The 18,965-nt window shown below is 41.1% G+C and overlaps 3 protein-coding genes across 3 annotated transcripts in view; 2 read left to right on the top strand and 1 right to left on the bottom strand.

The window, feature by feature from the left end:
• The first annotated feature begins 4,965 nt into the window (after positions 1 to 4,965).
• LOC139637620 (tyrosinase-like) lies at positions 4,966 to 10,045 on the top strand. Its single transcript, XM_071506460.1, has 5 exons — positions 4,966 to 5,923; positions 6,104 to 6,320; positions 7,129 to 7,276; positions 7,363 to 7,544; positions 7,868 to 10,045. The coding sequence occupies exons 1-5, from the start codon at positions 5,102 to 5,104 to the stop codon at positions 8,131 to 8,133; spliced, it is 1,635 nt and encodes a 544-aa protein (XP_071362561.1). The 5' UTR covers positions 4,966 to 5,101; the 3' UTR covers positions 8,134 to 10,045.
• Positions 8,993 to 17,872, bottom strand: chordc1b (cysteine and histidine-rich domain (CHORD) containing 1b). Its single transcript, XM_071506461.1, has 11 exons — positions 17,630 to 17,872; positions 14,138 to 14,187; positions 13,995 to 14,051; positions 13,690 to 13,850; positions 12,913 to 13,013; positions 12,567 to 12,625; positions 11,715 to 11,785; positions 11,354 to 11,459; positions 11,050 to 11,169; positions 10,897 to 10,959; positions 8,993 to 10,243 (listed from the first exon to the last, which is right to left on the bottom strand). The coding sequence occupies exons 1-11, from the start codon at positions 17,691 to 17,693 to the stop codon at positions 10,070 to 10,072; spliced, it is 1,026 nt and encodes a 341-aa protein (XP_071362562.1). The 5' UTR covers positions 17,694 to 17,872; the 3' UTR covers positions 8,993 to 10,069.
• Positions 17,873 to 17,909: 37 nt separating this feature from the next.
• Positions 17,910 to 18,965, top strand: part of LOC139637624 (protocadherin Fat 3) — a 69,814-nt gene continuing 68,758 nt past the window's right edge. The window contains exon 1 of the mRNA XM_071506466.1: positions 17,910 to 18,345. The gene's annotated coding sequence lies outside the window, so the exon portion shown is untranslated. The remainder of the gene's footprint in view (positions 18,346 to 18,965) is intronic.

Genomic DNA, 18,965 nt, shown 5'->3' with positions numbered 1-18,965 from the left:
CCTCCTACTCCAAAACAGTGGAAAGCATGGAGCCTCGACAGTGACTAAACGGGCTCAGCAGTGGAGAGCTCAGACGCGCATGTTTACCATAAGAAAAGAAAGAGGTAAACCAACATGTAGGTCAGCAAAGGAAGAATAAAGTCTGAGGATGATGTCGTCAAAGATATAACAGCTAGTTTAACAGTCGCTTGTCTGTGGGCGGTTGGCCACCAGGCAACTGTGAACGTGAGCTCGTCTTTCTCCTCCACTTAAATTTCAATCCCCCCCCACCCTTTTAATGTGCGTGTGGCAACCTACAAGCAATGATTGATTATTTATTAATCAGATATGTTTAATTGGAAGTGTAGCCTGTAACACATCCAGTTCCAACTGCCAAACTGTGATGGCTGTAAATCTATAGGTGATTCCCTTTAAATGGAAAATGTACATTTAACATCCAATTTCAATATGTCTATAAAACTTCTGTCACTTTCATACACAGTGATTTATAATTTTTGAATTTCCCTAAGAGTTTTTGAATTTCCCTAAGGATTTATACTTATTGTTTTATCTTAATCTTTTTCTTTAATCCCATGGTTCTGGTCTTGTTTTTTGGCTGACCCTCCTGTGCTCCAGGTCGCTTTGACCAAGTCTAAAATCCAAAAACATACTTTATATTTCCTCAGCTTGGTGCTCCATGGCTTTTCATTATGCTTGTCATTACCATCTGTGTGTTCAAAGAGATGTGGCTGGGTCACATCTGAGCTTGATGGAAAATAAAAGTGTCCATGATAGAAAAGAGACAAAATTATCCTTTCATGCACTTCCACTGCAGCTCTTGCCCTCTCCTGCCTCAGGTCAGAACGACTCCAAACATAATAAAAGCTGAGTTTTGTACACATACTGTGTGTACAACAAGTGCAGTCCTCTCTTATTTTGATGTATTTCTTGATTCAAACACCCAAAACATTCAACAGCTGCATGAAAACCAGTAGCTTTTTGCAGAGGAGAGAACAGGATCTGACAAACAGGTAAATTATAAACAGGAGAGACACAAGTGAGGTTCACATTTTCACTTGTGTGAATGTAAACTGCTGAGGTCAATTTGACCCCAGACATAAGACATTAAATTATAATGTGCTGCTTTGTGGTGATTAGCTTCGTCCGCGGTGGAAAAACTAACAGCAGAGTCTGAGCATTACAAAGCACACAATCAAGTAGTTTCAGCCTGATGTCAACAGTGAGTGATTTAATACCACAAACTCAGTCAATTGTAGCGTCCTGCGTTAACTTAGAGAGGCTGCACCTCTAAATGAACATGACAGAAGAGGCAACAGGTTATGTGGAAGTCACAGTGCTTCATTTAGATTTTAGTAGTTTAATCATATCCACAAGTGGTTTCTGGTGTGAGAGGGTTTCAGCAGGCTGATAGTAAAATACCATTTAAAGTCACAGTTAGCATAGTGAGAATGTACTGATGAGGATGTTTCATAGGGGAAGATGTGTGATGAATATTTAGCCAAAAGAATAAATAGGGTATGTTTAGGAAGCCTTACAAAACGGAGGTTAAAAAAAGAATTGTTTCATGTCATTACTGAGAGACAAATGAAAGAATTTCTGAGCATTTTTCAGTTACCTTGAGAGACCAGAGATGAAGAAGGTGAAGTGTCATTTATAGAGACAGGATGACATTTGAAGTAGTCACATGGCGCCCTCTGGTGGGGACTCATCAGCTGTCAGGCACTTGATTGCTAACATGCATTGGTCAGAGCTCTTCACCCAGTCAGTCTGTGTGGACCTAACTTTTCATTGCGTTCACAAAAAATGCATCAAGTGACCACATTTTCAAAAACCAGTGAGCTCTTTTCTCATTCACACTCCACCACCTGCAAAACACGACATATACTGTATATCTGCGGGACATTTTTCAAATACTGACACCATGTTTTCAAAACAATATGTAGAAAAATCCTAACAGAATATTTACAATGGAATGAAATAATAATCACAGCTGATAAGTAACTTCAGCTGAAAGCCTACTCATGTGTTTGGTTTTTAGTCTTGTTACCAAACAGACAAAAGCGGATGGGACGTCTGTGCTGTGGAATGATTCTGTTTGGAAACATGGTTTAAGGAAGTCATGATGGTGGGGAAAAAAGAGTGTCAGGAAGAAGGACAACGTGTGGAGGACAAAGGAGAGGAAGATGAGGGGCAATGGTTTCTGATGAGATAAGGGCCTCACTTCCTGACCATGCTGTAAACCATGGTGTGTCTCTGAGAAAGGCCGGTTTAAAGGTGCAACCAACATTTAACAGTTGCATCAACACTAATTTTCCGGCAAAACAACAGGAGAGATGTGCATCATTAAATGATAACAGAACCACATATTACAGCACAATACAATCAGTAGGTTTACATTTTTACACGTTCTGACATTTTGAAATATACAAATTGCTGTGTGCTTTACGCTGCCCCCCACAGGAAGGAGAGGCAGAATATTTTCAGACAGAGTACTTGGCAACAATGCAACAAAACTGCGGTAATTCAGGACAGAGTGCTGGCAGACAATATCACTTTTGGGAATGTGAATACGGCCAGCACAACAGCATCTGCCAGAGTCATACAGACTATAAAATAAGGATGAAGCAGTTGTACACTCAGCCCTTTCAGAGGTATGGTGAATATGTGACAGAGCTCCTGTATCAACACGTCCAGGTAAGGTGTCTGTTCAGTGACCAAACAGGGAACAAACGCAGCTGTGCATAATGTAAAGGAGGCTACAGTAAGCACTGGATTTACTGTATTTTAGAGAGTAACGGAGATGGAAGCCAGACAAACTGCACATTCATTCATCTTTGTGGATGAAGCTGGATTCAACCTGGAAAAACCACTCTGCAGATGAGGAAATGATTGGACAGAGTCCCAGGCCAGAGAGGAGCTAACATCACTGTGTGTGCAACACTGTCCAATAATGATTTGCTATTACACAAACCACTCACTGGCCCCCGCAACACAGAGAGACTAATTTCTTCTCTGGATGACCTGCATAATCAACTCATGCCAGCAGAGGACAGAAGCAGAGGGGCAAGAACTCCCCTACCGCTTTTGTTGTGTGGGATAATGAGGCAAACCACCACTCTGCTGCAGTCACAGACGGGTTTGGTGTTGGTGCTCTTCCTGCCTCCGCACTCCCTCTTTCTAAACCCGATAGAGTAGTTTTTCCTCTGCATGGAGGTGGAAGGTTTATGACCACTATCCACACTACTAGATATTCACAATGGAAGCATGAAGACTGCCAGCATTGAATTAGACATTCAAGACGATACTTTCCAAGGTGCATCATCAGAGATAACATAGCATGTGATGTCGATGAGGACTAGAAACCTCACAGTAATGTTGTAATTTTTTTTTTTTTTTTCAGGAAATTGTTGTTTTGTTTCTACTTTTCACAAGTAAATTACAATGGGCAGAGATATAGAGGAAATAAAAATTACTTAAACAAATGGCTGCATTTCTGAGTCAGTTTTGTTACATATACTTTAGTTCAGCCAATAAAGTGACCAGGTGTTGTTATTATTTTATGACGGTACTGATACTATGATACTGATTTATGTGAAAAATCATTCAAACTTCAAAGATAAAAGGTCATCATTTATGTAATTCCCCTTGTTATTAGTGTTTTTTTAGGTCGATTTTAGTCGAACAAGCTTATTTTCAGACATGTATGAAATGTTTTGGTGGTGCGAGTGAATTCTGGAGGTGAGATTCACTGTTGGGCCAAGATGCATGTTGGTGATGCCGACTGTATGAAGAGGGTTGAAAAAGTGGCCTTAGTGTTGACGGATGCTTGCTTGCAACTGAAAAAAAGGTAATGCTCTTTCCTTGTGAGTATCACATGCAAACAGTTTAGACTAAAGGCCTAGGTCAGGGCGCACAGTGGTTGTGGTTGCAGGTAGAGACAGCCATGTGAGACAGCAGTACTGAGAAAGAGAAAAGTTGAAAGACTTTAAAGTTTTCTTCTGAGAAAGCAATAAAACCGCATGTCACATATTCCTGCCTCAGGCGATGGCTGCTTTCTTACTCTCAACTCAGCAGCTCGCTTCAGTAAATCCTTTGTTGTTTGTCTGTTGGTGATGACTTGAAGTATCACATGGTCATATGGCCACTCAGTCAATAATGAAACTCCACATGTGATTTTGTGATGTGACTTTACGAAACACCGAAACAAGAGAGTTTATGTTTTGTCATGTATTCAACTTTTTCATTGAAATAATTTAATTAAAGAAAAAAAGAAAAAACATTCTGACAGCGGCTTATTTTTATTAGATTATACATGACTGCAGTACGTGTATAACAACATAACATATGAATCATATATTGTTAATACTATATGTATTGGTCATACACATGAATATAAAAATATGGGCTATTATATTACTCTCTTCATCCTCGAGTCTTTTCTTTCTGTGGACCACATATTGTCATGGTGATTTTCATCCTATAATGCCAGGAATAACAGTTTACTTTATCTGTCAGTGTGTGTGTGTGTGTGTGTGTGTGTGTGTGTGGAGAGGGAGAGAGAGAGAGAGAGTGATCATGTGTTATGCCTGTTTCATGCTCATGACTGGCACAGTACAAGCAGAGAGAATTCCAAGAAGAAAATCACTGCAGCTCCAAGATAAAAGATTACAGCGCTGTCCTCAAAGTGTTGTGTGATATACAGTAGTATACAATGGGGTCCAAAGTGGTCTCAGACTTTTGGGCCCCTCTTTATATTTCAGTGGTATCATTAGTCTACACGATAGGTTGTAATGATGATATTATATTTTAATTAGGGCACCACTGAGCAGATAAGAACTGCAAATCCCGCTATAATGGATTCATTCCTTTTTTTTTCTGACGGGAGTTTGGCTGCAGTCTTTGAATGTCTGGGCTAATTGCCCCCCTGATGAAGTAAGCTTCACCCTGAGGTTAAGTAGCATGTGACTGGCTCAGCAGAGAGGAGGGGGTGTCCGGAGAAAACCCTGAAGAATTTAAGTAAGACAAAGTAACACACGGGCTTTCCCAGTTGGGTTCACTTCTGGGTGACTGCTCGTCGTCTCCAAAGGAAAACCTTGCTGTAATGTGGCCCCTGATAATCATTAGTTTCGTGCTGTATTTTGTTCCCTGCCACCAACAGTTCCCCCGTCTGTGTGCCACCCGGGAAGCCATGCGCACCAAGGAGTGCTGCCCGCCTTGGGAAGGGGACGGCTCGGCCTGCGGAGCCAGCTCGGGCCGGGGCTTCTGCCAGGACGTGGAGGTGCCGGACCAGCCCGACGGGCCGCAGTACCCGTTCTCCGGACTGGACGACAGAGAGAAGTGGCCCCTGGTTTTCTACAACCGGACTTGTCAGTGCGCGGGGAACTTCATGGGTTTCAATTGCGCGGACTGTAAGTTTGGCTACTTTGGGGTGAGCTGCAACGAGAGGAGAGAGTCCCTCAGGAGGAACATATTTCACCTGTCCAGGGCCGAGAGGATCAGACTCGTGTCCTACCTGAACTTGGCCAAGCAGACCATCAGCAGGGACTATGTTGTGGCGACGGGGACCTACAGGGAGATGGAGAACGGCTCTGTCCCGATGTTCGCTGATGTCTCTGTGTATGACGTTTTTGTGTGGATGCACTACTACGTGTCCCGGGACGCGCTGTTAGGGGGGCCGGGGAATGTGTGGACCAATGTGGACTTCGCCCACTGGGCGCCTGCGTTTCTCCCGTGGCACCGCGTTTACCTGCTGCACTGGGAGCGTGAGATCAGGAGGCTGACCGGAGACACGGGCTTCACCATCCCGTACTGGGACTGGAGGGATGCCCGGGGCTGTGACGTGTGCACTGACCAGCTGATGGGGGGCCGGAGCCCCCAGGATCCCAGTCTTCTCAGCCCAGGCTCGGTCTTCTCTTCTTGGAGGGTAAACACGCTCCAGTACCATCACTACCCTAATATTCATTTATAAATAAAGGACTTTTCATTTTAAAATATTGTAGTAGGATGCAGAGCTGAGATGTGATGTTACACATTTTTAATTCAAAGATAATAAACATGCAAGGTAGGCTGGTAGTTATGTGTCTGTGTGTCTGTGCGTCCGCAGGTCCTGTGCTCCAGGGCAGAGGACTACAATGACAGAGGTGTGTTATGTGATGCCCGGGAAGAGGGCCCACTGCGTCGTAACCCTGGAAACCACAACCGTAATGTGGTCGAACGATTACCGACTTCAGCAGAGGTGGAGTTCACTCTCAGTCTGACCAACTATGACACCGGGGCCATGGACCGCAGCGCCGACATGAGCTTCAGGAACACTCTGGAAGGTCAGATAAGCTCGACCACAAGTGCAAACACACACACACACGCACACACGCACACACACGCACGCACGCACGCACTCCATCTTAAATTATATACAACTCTGCACTGCTACTCTTCCATCTCATCGTGTTAATCTGTGGCTCTGTCTGCCTCTGTGCTGCTGCTGCTGCTGCTGCTGTGTGATGCTTTTCTGCATGTTGCTATTTGTGGCCTGATTTGCAGAAGATTTACAAGTGAAACTGAGGTTTATATATCAAAAGAACTGATTTATGTGCTTTAATCTCACGGCTGACATTAATTCTGCACAAACAAGGTCGAGGTTTCTTCAACTACAACCTCACCTACTTGCAAGGTGCATGGAGTAAGGAAAAATGTAAAACCATCAACACTTGCGGTAAACAGAAGAACTTTATTAGGGTCATTGATTAAGGCCACAAGCTTCTTCTGTTTACTGCAAGACCTCATTAATTCTGCACATATCCAGCAAGTGTACCACGGCTGAATGAAACATGTACTTTCTATTGATAGTTGTTTGAATATCACCACAGAGCTATTCACATAAAGTCTCCGGCATAGCTTCAGAGGCTTCTGATGGTTTCCTAGGATACACAGAATAGCCTACATCGGATCTGAACATATTCATATGATGTTTCTCACATTTCTTAGAAAAGACAAATAGTCCACCTGGAAAAGGTTCATGGAAATTGTCATTACCATATTCCAAAATGTTCCAAAAATTGATCCCAGCAGTCTGCGTTTCCAAGGCATAAATTATCCATCACCGCTGATTAGGCACTTCTCACCTTGCAGGATTCGGGGACCCTCAGACTGGGTTGGGAAACAGTTCTCATATGGGCATGCATGCTGCTCTCCACGTGTTCATGAACGGATCCATGTCGTCAGTGCAGGGCTCAGCAAATGACCCCATATTCCTCCTCCACCACGCTTTTGTTGACAGGTAAGAGCCGACACATATAGAGACCTACACATGCATGGAGGCGCATTTGCAGTAATTGCTGTGTTTGTTTTCCCTTCCCATGAAAGCATTTATGAGCAGTGGCTCAGGAGGCACAGACCATCTCCATCCCAGTATCCAGAGTCTAATGCTCCCATTGGGCACAACAGTGAATACCACATGGTGCCCTTCCTGCCCCTGCACAGAAACAGAGAATTCTTCATCTCCAGCAAGGACCTTGGATACGAATACTCCCACTTGCTAGATGCCAGTAAGTTCACTTCGGAGGGGAGTTTTTTTCGATTTCCATTTTTCATTTGCATCTGAGGAAGTCTACTACTGTTTTCCATTATCTGTTAATCTCTTTTTCATTCTCCCTCTGCATTTTAGAAAATCCACCCACTGAATCTATTAAGGGAAAAAAAGTTTGAGACTATAGGTCCTTATATCAAAAAAAGATATCCTGACTGTAAAAGGATATTATTTTAACCCATGAATAATTAGGTTACGTACCATCTTTGTTTTACTTCTAACTCAAAAGTAAACTCAACTATCTTGCCTGCTTTCCCGTGACGACCTCTCTGACCTTTCCAGATCAGAGGCTGGCAGAATCCATGCGTCCTTACCTGGAGGACCTGCAGGACGTGTGGCCCTGGCTGCTGCTTGCAGGGCTCTTTGGAGGGATTGTCGCAGTGGCTGTTGCCGCTGCTGCTGTTACTGCAAAACGGCGATACCGAGGGTCGCCCTGGCCGTCCGTGAAGAGGTGGAAAAACTTATTTACTCTCCCAGAAAGACAGCCACTTATCTGGAGCAATGACACTGTGGAAAGCAGCCACCGTAACTACCAAACAACTATGTGACGGAGCAGCCAGACCTGTGTAGTGACATACACATCTATGACTTTTACTATCAAAGCCATGTGAATTATACATTATATTGACCAACTGTATTGAAGCTATTAATGCCAGCGTATTTTAAGTGTGGAGAGTGAGAGTTTTGAAATAGGTTATGTTAAACTTTTGAGCATGTTCCACCCATAACTTGTCAAATTCCAAACAGTAGGTCATTTTAGAAATGGTCTGTGCAACATTTAGTCTCTGTCATTGAAATGTTCCGTAGTGACTTTTCCCATCTCTTCTTCTATGGTTTTAGCCGATTACCTTCAAAATCAGGCTCTGCAACACGTTGCATCAGTCATAAACATTTAATATGCAGTAATTATATCCTACATGCATCCAGCTGCCATTCAGAGTAACACAAACTCTTCAGATAAATCTGCCTTGAGGGGAACTTTCTTTTATCTTTATGTAGGAGTTTGATTAACATGTAAATTGAATCATGTTTGTGGTGTGAGGAAAGAGAAAAAGGTGATGTCTGCTTGAATGTCAAGGTCTGAGGTTTAACCACTACATTAGGATGTAGCTTAGTATTCTAAACTTGAGAGTTATGTATATCTTTAAAAAAAAAAAAATCAAAAAACAAAAAAAACTTGACATTTGTAGAAGTTACTTCAATCCCAGAAGTCGCATGTGGTTCAAAATCTGCACTTGAAAGGTCACAACTACTTTCATTCATCATTTCACGAGGTCCCACGAGGTTAAGAGAGTCTGGCCTTTAGTTCCATATCTCTCTCTCTCTCTCACACACAGTTTTAAAAGTTCAACACAAAAGTTTATTTTTGGTAAGAAAATTTAGTTCCCTAATAATTTTACCCTCATGTCGTGGTCTCATTCAGTCACATTTATTTCAAACATTCCAATCCTCAACACATGCTGTCTAGTGTAGCTTTTGTTTTATATAACACAGTACTTTGCTCATCATACTTTGTATTCTCATATTAATACAGTACATTCTCATTTTTAAAATGGTGCTTTGCTGTTTTGACAGAAAAAGGGGATAAATACAGCATTGATCATTTAGAAGCAAAACCTTACATTAGATATAATCATGTAAAAGGAAAACTGGAGCAAATCTATATTTAAATTACAAAAAAGGGTGGGATAGTCGGAGAGCATCTGCCAGATATTTAATGTCTAAGTTTAGGAGTCTTATTGCATTTCTTATAACAGAGTTTATTAAACTCCACGTTATACGAGATCCAGATTTCCTACTCAAACTACAGAGCAGCTTCACACAAATACAGGTACACATATATGTATACAGCATTTACTCTGATGTGATGCTGGTGGACAAAACAATGCAATAATTTATACAATTTTTGAAACCAAACGATGGAATGGAAAAAAAAATAAAAAATATAATCAATAGTGAGTATACCACTTCAAAATGTGCTATGAACGAAACAAATGGAAATGTACAGATGAAATCATCTTTTACTAAACATTGTTGAAATAGAAGATGGTCACAACCGTGGTCCATTAGGAAGGCTTTCTGGGTGCGAAATGAAACGTGGTCAGACATGACTCCTTCTCTTATTGTGTGATGTTAGTGCAATTTACAACTGTCTCATCGTCTGAATTGACTGAAGGTCTATTAAAAGTCAGAGTTCTTATCATTCAGTCCTTAAGTGAAAAACTGTTGTAAAAAATACGTGAAGACTCTTTAGCATTCCAACCTACATACTGACCAAAAACACACAAAAAAAAAAAATTGAGAAAAACAGACAAAACCAAGAAAGTTAACTTGAGTATTCGTAGTTGTGGCTGTAAACGATGAGGAGTTGAGGCCAAAGTTCCATGACAGCAAAAGAGGCGACTCTTTAAAGAGGTAAAGGATGGACTGTGTGGCCTTTGATTCAGCGAAAGATACACACTGTGTTTTTATTGTAAGTCCCTATCATTCGTCTTCATCCTCGCTATCAGCCTCTTCTTTTTTCTTCTCACTCTCCTTGGGCGGTGTGACGGGGGGAGGGAGGTCCAGACGAGCCCACGACATAGCCTCGGACTTCTTCATGGCTACCTCGATCTTGGCTGCCATCATGTTCACTATACTTTTACTCACGTCTATCACCTACAAGGAAAAAAAGAAACTGGTGGTTAAACTTTATATTATATATATATATATATATATATATATATATATGAAAAGCCCTAAAACAAAAAGGCCATCTATCATAAAAAAGCAACCAATCACAGCTGTAGTTAGGTGTATTTGCACTAAGTGATCTTTTCTAGCCTGCTCAAATCCTACAGTGGGGCTAAAGTAATGAACCAAACTCAAATCGATCATCTCTTGGATTTACCCAGTTTACTCAAATCAAATTGCGAGGTCACTTATGTGCACTTTTCAGCCCAGAGGAAATTAGGAATCACAGTGTGAGGAGCAGAAAGCGGAAAAATCTGCCTGGAACAGCAGTGAGACACTTTCATTTGGTTTAAAGTGAACACCTGTTCAGCTGGTCTGGCAAACAAGTGTGAGCTGTGAGCAGTTTAAAGTCGTGTTTTCACTAGTGTTGTATATTCTGGTGCAAATTCATTTTCTAAGTACTTTTCAGCTGCTGCCTTTTTGAATCCCCACTCCAAAGGTCCCCAAATAATAGGACATAAACTGTATATTACTGTTCCTGATAGTATAATGAGTATATAAGTATGTTATATAATGAGTGTATAATTATGAAGGTAACAAGACTTTTCACATCAAGTTGAAAGTGATGCTGTACTTACTCCCCACAAGCTGATTTTCTGCTCAAATTCCTTCTCCCCCTCAAATATAACATGTATGTCGAGCTGAAGGAGAAAAAAGAAATGAACAATAGTTTGAAAAGAACACAATCACAAACAAAGAGAAATCATCTGAGAGACTGTGATATCCCTCACCGTGGTGCTGTTTGCATCCACATAGCACAGCTCTGGGACGGCGTTCTTGGCGTAGATAGAGATGATGACCTGTGACCCGGTCTGGTGCCAGTCAAACCGACACGGAACCACTTTCTTACCCTGCACAAACAATTGGAAGCAACGTCATGTTATTTGATGCACAGATTTAAAATTCATCCAGCAAGCATTTCCTCCACTGTGCAAGTGTTTACTGGACTCCACTAGATGGAGTCACAGCTGAGGCCGCTCTCGTGCAGACCTGCACACATAAAACGACGTCTGGCTGTGAAGCGGGCACACCTACCGCATCCTTTTTCCTCCATAAATGTGTTCCCTTGGTGCAGCCCTCTTGAGAGAGGAAGGTGTTGAAGTCGGAGGTTTTCCTCTTACAGCAGCTCCAGTATTTCATCCTGGAGACGCAGGAAAAGACATAAACCCGCTGGATTTTTAGCAGTCAATAACGTGTCACTCAAGAGGACCAGTAAAAAAGATAAACAGGAAGACTAACAGGAAAATACAAGTGTTGCTCTCCTTGCTCTCTCCAGAGAATACCCACTATTTCATGTCAATACAGTGAAACACAACAGATGGGATGTTAAAGGATTTTAAACTTTAATTAAATAAGGTAAAAAAAAAAACGAAAAAAAAAGATCACTAATACAAACCCTTCATGGAAGATAGGAAATCCAGAGTGGTATAAGCACACATCAGAATCGCTCGCAGGTCCTTCAAAACTCTGAGGACAACAACAAGAGTGTGTTTCAAGTGACTGACGCAGATTGTTTTTGTTATCAAAAACGCAATTAGGTCTAAACTGCACACATATGCCATTAGGCTCTGCTCGGCTAATGAAACTCACAGTTAATAGTCATAGGATTTCTAATAAGTTATTTGAACTGACAAGACTTAAATTATTTCTCCAGCACTCTCATCTCTGTGCAGATGGATGGTAGCAAGCAGAAGGATCTCTTCAACTCTATTGCTTATCAAAGCCGAATGCTTACTTTAAAACATTATTGCAATGATAGAGGGGGATGCATGAGTAATGACTTATACCTCTTTCTCTAATAAAGACCTTGGAAAGAAAAATGTAAAATGTACAACATAAAGACTCTGCCGAGACCCCGACTGATTAATCAACTAAAAGCAGGCAGCCCCTGGGAGAATATCACATGGCAATCAAATCAGTTAAATTACAATTATGTAAATCATTAAAGTCCCACTCCAAGCTTCTACAAAACCTGTCCATGAAAATTGTCCTCGCAATTTATGTTCTGATCTTGGGGTTTCTGTTCTGACAGGCAGGATTAGCTCGAACTAACAAAAATAAATAAATAAATAAATAGGAGGAGGAAAAGGAGCTGATTCTATTTTCCCTTAACCGGAGCGGTGAGTTCTTTGGGGTATTTATTGTTGATTAAATGTTTTCATTTAATGACATCTATTCATATTTTATAAAATAAAATAAAATTTATTCCACAGTGTTTTACCCATTATACTGCGACACATTCGCCTACCTTGGTGCACCCTCCATTTTTACAGGATGTCCCAATCTTGATCTCATCACTATCTTCCTCTGGGAGGACAGAGAGAGAAGAAGTGACACCCAGGCTTTGAAGAGCATCGTAAAAAATGCATTCAGTTATGATGTGTTGTCCTGTCCCTGTTAGCTTTAACTCAAATGCCGTGATGTGATCGACACAGGTGAGGGCAAATTCCCAGTGGCCATCCATTAACTTTCGCTGTCAACATGACCTTCCTGTCTACTATAACAAAAAGCAGATGGTAATCTACGATGGAGAGGACTGAAAAAAAAGAAACCAAACAAACATGGAAGAGTAGACAGGAGGAAGAAGTTCTTACCTTTCTTCTCCTCTGTATTTTCAGACAGCTTCAGTTTCTCCAGAGCCTGCTTCAGAGATGCAGAAACTTTATGCTGCATTCTCACCATTGGCTCATCAGGACTGGAACCGTAATAAGAAACATATTAATTAACACTTTATTACATAAGAGTTTAATCTTTTTAATTGAAAAGTATGTAGAAGGATACTGTGGTTTTTTAGTAAGGAATATATTTTTGGCAAAAATCACTTCAAATTTAGGTCTCTGGTGTAAAGCCACCCACGGACTAATACACTACTTGAAAGGGGTTTAACTTTTTAGTAGTAATCGCTTCATCAATCACTGGTCTACTTTCTTTTGAACTCTGGTGGGATGTGCTCTGGATAAAAGACCAGAGAACGTCTCTGACTATCCTGTGGATCTTCAGTATACGTTTGATGATTTCAGGCTGATTTAATACCTCTGATACTGTACCGATCCTTTAATGCATTCGATACTAACCCAGAATAATTCAGAGCAGAATGAGGTCTTTGGTGCTAATGCGGATATAGAGTATTAAACTGAAAGTCCAGTTCGAGAGAAACTTGTTCTTCTTGGTCAGTTTATTTTTATTTCTTAAAATAAAATTTAAAGATCAATGGCAATTTAAAGTTTTCACATAATTAAATACATGTTTAGTGTATTTACAAAATCATTGCTGCTTTAATGGGGGGAAACTGCACGAATAACAAGAGCTCAGGGTATTCCTATGGTATTGATTAACCTATAAAATTCTATGTTTGAAGCCAAATGTACAACCTGGGTCTGCGTATCGCCTCCTGAGGCTTTGGTGCGGAGATGATGTACTCATTAAACTTTGGTTTTTGATCGTCAGCCTCTTTCTTTTCTCCCGATGATGTCACATCTGGTTTCACCGGCTCAGGGGGCTTCTCTTTGTTATGGGGACCTTTTGTGCAGCCCTGTGAGGAGAAAGTGACTGTGTTGGACTCACCAGCATTGAGCGCTCAGCAGTGGCAGTCCATGCTTATAAATTACAGAAGACAACAGAAAACATGACCGTGGAGGATTAAAAGTATGGATTAAAACAGAGGCGACAAACTTACAACGATGCTGAGGAAGTCTGAGAAGTCGGTTGTTCTTCTCTTGCAGCAGGACCACCCCTGGAGGAAGGTACAGAGACATTAATGCCGACCAGGTAACAGGTCTACAGGACACAAGCTGACTGTGCATTTTCAAGGCATTTTACCTTCAATGCATCATGGAATACTGGGACTCCCGGATGATAGGTGCAGGCCTCTGTGAAAAGAACACACAGCTTTGATTAACTCTACAGATGGGTGGCAAAAGAACAGCTTCAATGCTCTTTGGCACTGATTCTGCTGGACCGCTCTTCTGGTGTTCATCTGGGTTGAGATTTGGTGACTGTGAAGGCCACAGCATATGATGATGATCGTTTTCATCCTCATCAAACCATTCAGTGACCCACTCATGACCTGTGGATGGGGGCAGTCATCCTGTTTCTCCACTCATTTTTCAGGTTTTTTTAAAATTTTTTTTTTAAATTAATTTATGACCTGTCTGTAGTTTCACAAAGAATTAAAACTTTCATCTTTCAGAAGAAAAGGTACGGACCAAATTGCTCAGGGTGGCAAAAATCCCATTTCTTTTACAGAATGCAGAAAGCAAAGTTGTAAAGGAGTAGTTTCTGAATGTGGCAACGCATTTTGTGAGTCAACGATTACAAGTAATCCGTAGTCATTTTCAACTGTTTTGATGGGCACCAAGCCGCTCTCAGCGTGGCACTGGAACATCAGTGATGTCTTGCTCCTCTTTTTATGTGTGGCACATCTCTCAAAGGACAGGCGTGAGCAGCGTGTGATGCTGCCTTCACATGTTCTCTGTCAAAGTGACTTGTTATAGATTGAGGTGCTTGAAGTGAAGCCTTGAACAAAGTAACATGAAGCGATTTTAGTTGCTGGTTACTGCAGCATTTGATGTCTGTACGGGGTCAAGTCACAGTATTTATCATAATGCACGCAGGCGAGAGACATTAAAGACTTCAAGTTAGGATTAAAATGATCTGAAATGCTGAAACAGATGAAGGTAAATTGCTTGCAGATTGCAAATATATAAAATTGCCTATAATCTCTCTCTTGGTTGAGTAGAAAGAAGTATTTAAAGAGAAGGACAACCCCTGTGCGTTCAGCAGCAACAGCAACTGAAGAAAGAGACAGTGAAACATACTGTGATCGTTCTTGGACAAAACTAAAAACCAGAGCCCAGATCTGACAAACTGAGAGAAAAAACAAACAAAAAAAAAAACACACAAAGGATAAAAAGATTTTAAGCATTTATAGATAATGATCATTTTCCATGTTTTTCAAAGTTACTCTGTTTAAAACTTTCTTTTGATCAACACAAACTATAACTTTCACTACCTTTTGCATAAAATTTATGAAATGATTTGCATTCGTCCTTGTGGAGTGCAGCAAAACAAAATACATACATAAATGATTAACTTGGGGCATTACACTCTCCTTTTATCCAAAGAAGAAATTGCTGCAGAAATAATAATAATAATAAAAAACTGCTTCAAACTGAAGCACAAACATGAGCAATGTACAAACCAAACACTATTTGAAACAGACACAAGACAATAAAACAATTTTAAATTAATGGATTCATGATACACTTGAGATAATTAGAAATTAATTTGACAAATCATCATTTCAGATAAGCTTTAAATGAAAGGCACTGCATGATTTTTTAAACATCCTTCTTTGGGGAAGTGTCCTAAAAGAGAAATCACTGTGAAGTGTAAAAGAAATCTGGTTGGGTGACAAGAAAGATCAAGCGTCTTCCTTACAGTACAGCCTGAGCTGCGGTCGTTCCGTGCCACCGCCTTAGATACGCATCTTAGATAGTTAGGTAACGGTAACAGACTCTACTGCTATGAAAAGAGGCATCCTATTAAAATGGAAATTAGACTTGATTCCCGTATTGAGTATCTAGTGGTACACACTGTTATATTACCTGAAGACAGAGGAGGACATTTCTAACAAAGGGAAATAACGGACTCGCTGAGGTTTTGTCAAGGGCGCCGAAGACAATGTTACTACCTTCAAAGTTAACTTATATTTAGATCAGTGGCTTCAAATTAACAACTGCCCCATGAACAAACTTTATTCTCAATAAATCATGATCAAGAAGTGAACAATCAACATAACCTTATGTAAGGGATTCTCCTAGTTGTTTTGTCGGGATACTGCATACAAGTACACACAGGTTTTACATCAAGAGAAGCACTAATTAGAAGTTTTCTTCCTGTTATTAGTTAAATGTGTGAGGAAATAATAATCACATATCTAGAGTTTTTCACATATATATCTTACATGATGGTGTATGTCATAAAGTTTGTGCCGAACACAACTCACCCATGTTCTTCTCTGTATTTCTGGAGGACACGTTTATAAATACAGGAACAGGCCATGATGTTTGTGATGATGCTTATGATGATTAATGGTGTTTAAATGGTCTTAGTCTTGTCAGACAGCTTTTGCTACATTAAATCGAGTATGTGGATGTTGTCTTGGAGAGGAATACACACACTGTAAACATATCACGACTACACATATTCTGTCAAAGGTCCTGATTTCTGACAGAAGCCACTGGTTATTGGGGAGGCTGCTCTCACATCCACAGATCCATGTTTAACATTCTCTAACTTTCCTCAGGCAGAAGCCTCCTGGGAGTAAGGAAGGGGATTAGCCAGTGAAGGCATCTTACTTCTTTCCGCCCCTTCTTGGTTTTTCAGATTCTGTGCACCTAGTTTTGCATCTTAGTATGCTGAAGGGCAGATGTACCATAAATATGATGTTTGTAATTACAAATTATATTTTCAAACAAATTTAAAGGTCCTTATGTACACTGTAGGGTACAGGAGGCCATGGTGATTAATTTAGCATCTGTATCCAGATGCCTTCCAATCTTACTGCTCCCTCTGTTACTTTCACTTGTACACTTTTACAGCATGTGTGACTCATGGTTCTCTGTCCTCACTTATGTCTCTGTCTTGTGGAACTTAAACGTCTACATTAAAAGTGGCGATTTGCAGACAGCTCTAAAAGTTGTTGGAAAACAAGCCATTTGAATGGATGATTCATCCACTTAAAAGCCAGCCCAGTGAAGTAACATGGTGATTTAAAATTGGCTTAATGGAATGAACACCACGTTAAAAGCTGAACCTCACCGCTGACCGCTTGCCCGGTTTAACTGGTCTCTGTCTGCTTTATCTGTTGTTGAAGGGATTTCACTGTTTTCGCACTAGTAAGATTTGTTACAATAATTGCGACTGTGGGATAACATAGAGAAATGTGCTGTAAATAGTCTAATAAAAACGTAAATTGACTTTATGCTGAAACTTTTAACCGCTTACTGTGTGTCCTGTCCGGGACAACGATTCTCCAAAGTCTCACGTTACCCGGCTAATCACAGGAGTTTAACATGTTCACAGCATCTGATGAGCAGCAGGCCCAAGTGTTATTAGATACATGATTTATCAGCTACAGCAGTATTAATGAATGAAGTTTCCACTGTGTGGGGTCCAGCCGGCTAACACCAGGTTAGCTACATGGGCCCAACAGGGCCTACTCGCTAAAGAAATTTCTAGATGATCAGAGGTTAGCTTGCTAACAGACCGGTACAGGGTACAGCGATAGTTAACTAAGGTACTACTCACCGTCCGGGTTATTTTCTGGATCAAATCGCTGTCCACATCCCTTATTGTAACACAAAACAGACATAGTGGCAGATGTAAGAAGTTAAACTGGGGGACTGATTACTAACTAACCGCTAAGAAGCTTGTGTGTGGGGAGATACCGAGCCGCTACCGCTGCCTGCCTGAACTGCTGCACATTACACTGCTCACACTTCCGGATGTCGTCGGCTACGCTCGGCAAAGATCGGAGCTAGCCCGAGCCCAACCCGCCACCTCCATCCTGAGCGCACCGTGGGTCCCGCACAAGCGACAGCTGAGGCTGGCCGCTTCTAAACTTGCGTTAAGCGGCGTGTTCTTCACACCACATCTGTCCCGGACTTTGACCCTCCAGCAGATGAACATCTGACTGTTTAACGGCAGTTTGTGTTAACTATATTGCAGATGAAGCCGGAATACCCCACTGTACTCGGGGGGGGGGGGAGGTTACAGTGGTCAGGTGCACGAAACTGGGGCAATAGCTATTTAGTTTTACGAGGATGACCGCAGCCGGGTAGAGAACTGCCTGCCGGGATTTGTCGGCGTACATTTTTCCAGTTCGCGCATCACCACGGACTTTTTGCGTCTGTTTTTTTTTTTTTTTTTTTTTTTGCCTTTTCTTTTCTTTTTGTAATAAAACACTGTCGCAGAGAGGATGGGGAAGGATTCACTTTCACCGGTCACAGCTGTTTCTTCTAAAGGTAGGACACGCTGCGATGTGCGAGAGAAGTCTCCGTACAATACAGTTAATTATAGGCTGCGGACTTCAGCTACAAACTGTATCTTAATAAACTCGTGGATTTTGCGTGGGGATGAGACGAGCACCGCTGGCTCTGCGTCGACATGGGAGATAATAAATGCACCCCAATATCTCCTGGGACAGTGTCTCTCTGACAGCCTATTCAGTGCTGATATTAATCTATACCATGATTTATACATAAAATATAAATGGGCTCAATTTTTTTTATCATCAGTTATTTTATTTTATATTATTTTAATGTGTGAATTGTATGATGACCAGGAAAAGGCTGCCTTTACTCGATGCATTCACTATAGCCAACACTAGTCCATACAATATTTGAAAGCATTTATAATCAAACTGGCAGTTATTAAATTGGCGTTAACGTTGGCTGTGCATTTGAGTTAACCCGATGATAACTTTTTCAGCTGGGCTGATTGTGCAACTGATTTCTAAAAAGTATAATATTTTTGGGTGCACAGTGTTTGTCAGATCATGGTTTTTTTTTTTTTGTCCCCCTGTTAGATTTTCAGTCGTAAAAAAATACCACTGGCTAAAGAATAAGCTCCTGTGCCTTTTAGG

This window comes from Trachinotus anak, unplaced genomic scaffold, assembly GCF_046630095.1.
Source record: "Trachinotus anak isolate AG129_WGS33_773 ecotype Australia unplaced genomic scaffold, CSIRO_AGI_Tana_v1 ptg000020l, whole genome shotgun sequence".
NCBI classification, from domain to species: Eukaryota; Metazoa; Chordata; class Actinopteri; order Carangiformes; family Carangidae; genus Trachinotus; species Trachinotus anak.
This window is presented reverse-complemented; position numbering and strand designations above follow the sequence as displayed.